Genomic DNA, 7,334 nt, shown 5'->3' with positions numbered 1-7,334 from the left:
TGAAGAATAAATATGATTGATAAGAAGAGAGATGTTGTATTTATTAATGACCCACTTTAAGAAACCAACCATAGTGGTTGTAGAGTGCAGTTTTTATTATGATGTCTTATTAACATGGCACCATAGACACTACTTATGCACATTATGGGTTGGGACTGCCCTAATACAGTTAAGGAAAAGGTAAATCCATCCTAATCAAACGCAAATTAATCGGTTCACCGTACTTGAACGCCCGGAAGACTTTAGCAATCAAGCAGTTTCACGAGCTCCATCCCCCCTGCAACGCGCCAATGCTTGCTGGAGTAGTTACAAGTAATAGTAACAGCTAGTCAATCCAAGTACTACTACTAGTTACCACTGTCTACTACTGCCACGGCACGCTGGCACGCTGGCACTGCACAACCAGAACACGGATACATTATCTTAGCACCAAAGGACCAAACTATGAGCAGGAACGGACGCAAAGCCGCAGCGCAACGGCATGTGTGTCACGATGGACCAATAGTCGCGCACGCGCTCGCGCACGCACTGGCGGAACGATCACGACACGAACTGCATGAACTCGCTGTCGCGGAGCAGCGCCGCCATGGTGTCGGGGGCGAGGCACACCTCGATGTCCACGCTGCCGTCCCCGGCGCGGGCAGGGAACGCCGACATCTTGCCATCGAACTTGTTGGCGCGGCCGCTCCGCACCGCGAGGGGGCGGCCCCACCCGAAGTCGTTGCCCTCATACATGGGGAACCGGTTCGAGCTCCCCATCGTGATCACCGCGCCGTCCGGGTTGCCCAGCGGGAAGCACCGGGGAGCGCCCTGCCACGCCGCCGCGGCGCGGCGTATCGCGCCGTCGTCGTACGCCGCCAGGCTCGCGTTGAGCTTGGCCGCCGCCCACCGCAGGTCGTTGGACGCCAGCTCGGCCACCGTGGCCGTGGTCGCTGCGCTCTGGATGGCGTTGCCGAAGTACACAGGGGAGATCGCCGGGCGCAGCCTGTGCCGGCAGTTCACCGCCATGCGGAACGTGCTCGTCGCGTCGGGCGCCAGACGCTGCCGCGCGCGCGTCACCGAGAGCCATATCTGCCCGCACAGTGACTGGAACGACGAGATCGCACTGAGCCCTTCGGGATTCTTCCGATCGTGCGCCATCTTGCCGTAGACCTCGGCGTCTTGACCGCCGCTCGGGCGACGGTTAGTGATTGCCTTGAGCTCGCGAATCGCATCCGCGCTGAAGTGAAAGACGCGCTCGCGGAGAGGCGCGTCCGCGTCGAAGGTCACGGCGGGGCCCACGCCTCCTGGAAAGCGGAGGACGGCGGTTGACTCGCCAAAAAAGCTGCGGCGGAAGTCCGGCAGCTTGGGTGACGCGCCACGGCAAAGGGCGGCCCATGTATTAAAGAAGTGCCAAAAGGAGGTCCCGTCCACCACGGCGTGGTTCGCGACGATGCCGATGAACACGGCGCCGTCGCCGAGCACGGTGACCTGGAACGACGTGAGCGGGCGGCGGTGGCCGTCGTAGCTCACGGTGCGGTCCATGGGGAACAGGTCCTTGGTCAGCTTGGTCGGGACGTCGGCGTCGGGCACGATGAAGTCATCCAGCGACAGGTTGGGCGCGACGGCGTGGCGGAACTCGACGCCGGCGTCGTTGCAGCGGATGACGACGCGATCATCGGGGAGCGTGACAAGGCGGCCGGCGAGGGTCGGGAAGATGGCGAGCGCCCGAGACAGCGAAGACATGAGCAACGAAACCAGGGAAGCCATGGGCACGTCGGGGGCGGGGAAGAAGAGGCCCTTCTGGATGTAGTGGCACGACAGCATGGGCAGGTCGGAGACGGACAGCGTGAGGTCCCCGACCGCCGACGCGCCGTCCGGGCGCACGTCCTGTCTCGACACGACCGTGATGCCCGACGCCGGCGCGTCCACGCCGACGAGGCTCTTCGTCACAATGGGCGACGCGGCCGAGGCGGCGCCCACCATGGCCACGGCGGAGAGCATCTGAGCCATGCGTTCCGATCGATTGGCGTTTGTGCGCCACCAGCTGCTGGCTAATGGAGCAGTAGCAGGAGAGTGTGCTGCCGTTAGCGTCGCGCAATTCAGGCCAAAGAGGTGGTTTGGGCAGTGCTGCCTCTGCTTGCCCTGGACACACTCGGCTGTCCAGGCCGATTTATATAGGCGACGAAGAGGGGATAGATGCATGCACCTGGATCAGTAGCACTCGCAACCTTTTTCTTTAACAGCAGTACTGTTTTGGATATTCTCTCTGAGTATGCAGGTTTTGTGGTTGTCAGATGAGGAGATATCAGATAAAGGAGCAGCTAGAGATGTGAGCTACGCTTGTGAACAGTTGGACAAAAAAAAGGGCCCAGTTTTAAAATATTGGCGATGAATATGATTACCACCAGCATAGCTTTTGTTGCGTGAATTTGGTTGTTGGATGGCTCTACAAGACTACAACTACAACAACTGTCCCCTCCTTTATCAGCAAAATATCATCATAAATTAGAAAAGAACAAGTGTATCACAAATGATTTATCCACCAGAGATATTTCCATCTTCACCTGGTTTTCTTTTCATATCCAAATCCTCATTTGGTTTTCAAAAAGATACTTTTAGGTTTGGTTTGTATATATATGAAGATTGAAGAGGACGGTTCAAAAATCTTTTTGATTCTTGAAAGTAATTGCACGAAAAGAAAAGAAGTCTCAACTTTAGCTATTTAATGTAGTTATTGACGAGATAATGAAAAGTGCATTTAATATTTATCCGAAAAGACACGGTGAACACATAACGGCTACCCTTATTAAAACGAACGTGTAACGTCAAAAGTATTTGCTGTCATGTTAATAGCCTCAATTTCTCAAGAGTTATCTGTTCGTTTTGAATGCATTCGGTATAATTAGGCTCCAGCAACGTGTGTAGGCGCCAGTTAGAGAGCCAGAAGCGTCCTATTCATGGCATCCACATCCACCTTTAATACGAACGGATTAGCGTTTTATTCTCCGTCACCTGTTACGTGGTCTACATCTGTGTCACAGAATAGGTTGATCTTGTCTTCTTGAATTGGAGAGGGGGAGAGAATGAGTTGCTCGAATTTAACTTGTTTTCTAGCCTGTATCCAAGGCCAAGTTCCTTTTTCTTTTTCCATTCCTTAGTCTTGCTTCTGGATTGTGGTATTTAGAAGTTGGATTCTTAAAAGTTGGATGTGGCTTTAGATACATATGCACTACTCCCTCTGTCCACAAATATAATGGTTTTTGTCCGGATGTGACACATTCTAATACAACGAATCGACTCTCTGTCCAGATTGTTGTATTAGGATGTATCATATCCAACCAAAAACCCTTATATATATGGACAAAGCAAGTACATAATACTGCTAGCAATAGTTTTAGAACATCATCACTCTAAAATCCACTTGCCTAGTAGAAATCCACTTGTTTTTATATTATAGGGCCTGTTCATGCAATTTTTAACCATACCATTTTTTTGGCAAAGTTGCCAAAACCATGTCTATGTTTAGTTTGTTGCTAAATTTGGTCACTACATAAGAAATCATGCCAGAATTTTAGCAATATTGCCATCTTGCTAAAATTTTGGCATTGCCAAAACTTAGTACTCCCTCCGTTTCACAATGTAAGTCATTCTAGCATTTTCCACATTCATATTGATATTAATGAATATATATATATATATATTCATTAACATCAATATGAATATAGGAAAACCTATAATGACTTACATTGTGAAGCGAAGGAAGTAAGGTTTGTTTTGGTTACAATTTGAACAGGCCTATAGTCTCTATCAAAATTTGCCTAGTAGAAAAACATATTTTGATACTTGGTCTCACTAAAATTCTTATTTCCTCCATACCAAAATAAGTGTAGCTATGTGGTTCAATAGTTTAAATTTGAGGTATTAAGATTTGAATTTTTGATGCTAAGGCTATCAAAATTTAACAGCAAACGAGAGTAAATAGTACGGATATGAGCACATGCTTAAAAATAAAGCACAAATCCTTGGCCCGTTTGCCTTGAGAAGCCAATATGCCAGACTCGTGGCCATAATCACCTAAACCCTGCTGACGATGTGGCACGTCACATGCGTGATTTTGAACTAAACAATACTAGCGTGTAATATTTCTTTGTTTTATCATTTGTAAGACTCTTATGCTTTATAATTAAAGCTAGGCGGGTGACCGTCTTTTCTCTAAAATACTAGCGTGTAATAAGGTAAAACTTTTCCAACTCAAAGTAAACATTATGGTTTGTAGAAACCAAAACCCAGTTGGTCCTTCGCAATTTTCTTTTCCTCGTGAAACTTCATCTTCTATCGTACCGAGTGCAACATCATTAGTACTATCAATCAAATTATGCACAGGACAAAGGAAAAACAGCATGCTCTGCCAACACACAAAACGTACCATTATACTGTAATTGATTAGTTGCAAATACGACTATGCTATGCAGTGACGCATGCAGTACACATCGGAGGAGTTATATGTACTGACAAACGAAAATGCGTAGCACGCGTTACAACTTGAAAAGTCACGCGATGGCACGGCCTCGCGAGGTTCGATGGACCTGTCGGTTTCGCCACAATTTGGTTGGGCAGCCTACACGCGCGTCAGTACCAGCACCCGACGGCAGTAGTTGTGTGTCGCAAGAGCGTACTCCCTCCGTCCAAAAAAAAAAGTCAAACCCTGCATTTCCGTGTCCAACTTTAACTGTTCGTCTTATATAATATTTTTTTATAATTCATATTTTTATTATTGTTAGATGATAAAACATGATTAATATTTTATGCGTGACTTGTCTTTTTAATTTTTTTCATAATTTTTTTAAATAAGACAGACGGTCAAATGTTGGACACAGAATTTAAGGTTTGTCTTTTTTTTTTTTTTTTTTTGGATGGAGGGGGTACTCACTAGTCACTACTCAGTACGATTTGGCACTCTGCGACAGTTAGCCTCTCAGTTCAGTGCACGGTTGAGGGGCCGGATCGTGTCCGACGACGCATCAGCACGGCCTACGGCTCCATGGATTGGATCCTTTCCCCTTTTCCCCTCGCGACCGCGAGACGTCAAGCGGTCGCGTCGACGCCGCCGGTAGAGACGTGGTACTACCTTGTAGGCTGGCCGAGTGGCCGGTCACCTTTCAGCTCCGGGCGGATTCGTTCACGGTTCATGAACCTGCTGCTGACAGATGTACTCCCTACGTCAAAAAAAAAACAAACCCTAAGTTTCCGTGTCTAACGTTTAACTGTCCGTCTTATATAAATTTTTTTTATAATTAGTATTTTCATTGTTGTTAGATGATAAAACATGATTAATACTTTATGCGTGACTTATTTTTTATTTTTTTATAATTTTTTTTAAAGAAGATGAACGGTCAAAGGACACGGAAACCTAAGGTTTATTTTTTTTGAGAGAGGAAGTAAAATCTTAGTACTAGCTGCTGCCCGCCCCCCGCCGTCCTTGCAAAGAATCTTCTCTGTTCGGACCGACGGGGCACAGAGAAACTGAGGTCGATCGATGCTGCCGTCGTCGTTGTCCTGCACAAACTGGGATACTGGTGGATGCATGTATGTTCTTGTCGCTCCGACAACATACTGAAGTTCGGAATTAGCAGCGACGACGCTCGTGCATTGTGTCTACACCCTCTCTCCAAAAAAAGATAAACCCTAGATTTAAATCTGGACATGTATCATATCTAGATTCAAATCCAGGGTTTGTCTTTTTTTTTTTTTGGACGGAGGGAGTAGCTAGGAACGTGTAAACTAGTCGATGCTCCTCCCTGCTGCCGGCGCTGGTGAGCTGGAGCTCGATCATTCGATCCGTCAGCCACTGAACCTGAGCGCCGCCCTGCAGCTGTGCAGCATCGCTGAGAGTAATTCGCAATCCAAGCTCGTGGTTAGCATCCCCGGCCACGTGATTAGCCCCACGGGCGCATCGGAAAAATGGCCGGCTAACAAGGCTTAAGATAATCGCATCTGGCTTAGCGGCTCTGATCCCGAGGACACTCGCGCGCGCGAGCGATATACTCCAGTAATTAAGCGCGCGTGCCGCGACCATAATATAATGGCAAGCGGGCAATGCGATTAGTGGGGGAGCGCGCGGGGGCGGGGGCACGAACGATCTGGCCGGCGAGCGAGGCGGGGTCGGGGAGGTCTACTCTGGTGGTGGTACAGCGGAAGTGGGCGTGGAAATAAAGAAAGAAAGGCAGGAGCAAGGTGGGACGCACCCACGCGGCCGGCCGGCGCGCGTCCTCGCTGTCTCGCGGCCAGCAGTGGCAGGCGCAGGCCGGCCACCTTGCCGATCAAATGTCAAACGCCAACGCGCACGTATTACAGCTCAGGCGCGCGCGCAGCGGACGTGGGACGGTGGGGCAAGTTGGTACCGGGGATCGTTCATTCGTTGGCAGCCTTCGCGTTGTCTGGGGTACGTTCTGTCCGGGTTTTGAACAGCCTTGTTGCGGTTTGCTCAGACTGCCTCAGTGCTTCGGCCTTCGAGGTGCAATGCTTCCGTGAAATGTTGCCTTCCACGGCAACATTGTCGGCTTATCGCATCGTGCACCTCAGCATGCATTCGTAGCATAACGGAATGTACTGTGCGCAAATTTAAGCGGTGATGCCCCACTGCCAAAGGTAGGAATACATGCAGAAAAATCAAGCAATAAATGTTCCATTTCTCGCGGAGCTCATGAGAGTTCAATGTTTTTTTTATTGACGTAAGAGAGAGCTCAATTTCAACTTCAACATTACCTTTTCCTTTTCCCAATTTTCAGCAAATATCTCCAAGCTTGTTGCATTTCGTCTTATTTGAATTTTTTTATGGTTAGCATTTTGGTTGTTATTAGATAATAAAACATGAACAATACTTTATGCATGACTACTTTTTAAATACTTTTTTAAAAAATTAAATAAGACGAACGATCAAAATTGAACATGAAAACTCATGACTGCGTTTAAAATGGAACATAGGAGTACCGTTTAAAATGGAACATAGGAGTAGTCATGCATAGTTGTGAATGCGTTTCCTTAACACACGCTCAAAATCTCGAATATAGGTAAAACAAATGGACAGCAACAAATCTCTAAGCAGGACTAAGGCCCCGTTCGATCTCTCCCCTTGAAAGGATATTTTCAACGCACGGAAAACGAGAAAATTCATTAGTACATATTAATTAAGTATTAACTACTATAAAAATAATATATACACACACGCCCGCGCTTGATTTTTAAACAACTTTTATATAGATTTTGTATTAAAAAAACACACCGGAGTATTTAACAGTCCGAAAAGTGTGCTAACGAAAAACGTGAAAGTTGAAGTTTAGAATTGAGAAAAA

General features: G+C 47.6%; 1 protein-coding gene across 1 annotated transcript; it reads right to left on the bottom strand.

The window, feature by feature from the left end:
- Window positions 1-200: 200 nt before the first annotated feature.
- Window positions 201-2,119, bottom strand: LOC127765095 (uncharacterized acetyltransferase At3g50280-like). The gene has a single exon (XM_052289947.1). It carries the CDS (start codon window positions 1,990-1,992, stop codon window positions 541-543), a length of 1,452 nt encoding a protein of 483 aa, XP_052145907.1. The 5' UTR covers window positions 1,993-2,119; the 3' UTR covers window positions 201-540.
- Window positions 2,120-7,334: the final 5,215 nt, after the last annotated feature.

Source organism: Oryza glaberrima, chromosome 1, assembly GCF_000147395.1.
Source record: "Oryza glaberrima chromosome 1, OglaRS2, whole genome shotgun sequence".
Taxonomy (NCBI): Eukaryota; Viridiplantae; Streptophyta; class Magnoliopsida; order Poales; family Poaceae; genus Oryza; species Oryza glaberrima.
This window is presented reverse-complemented; position numbering and strand designations above follow the sequence as displayed.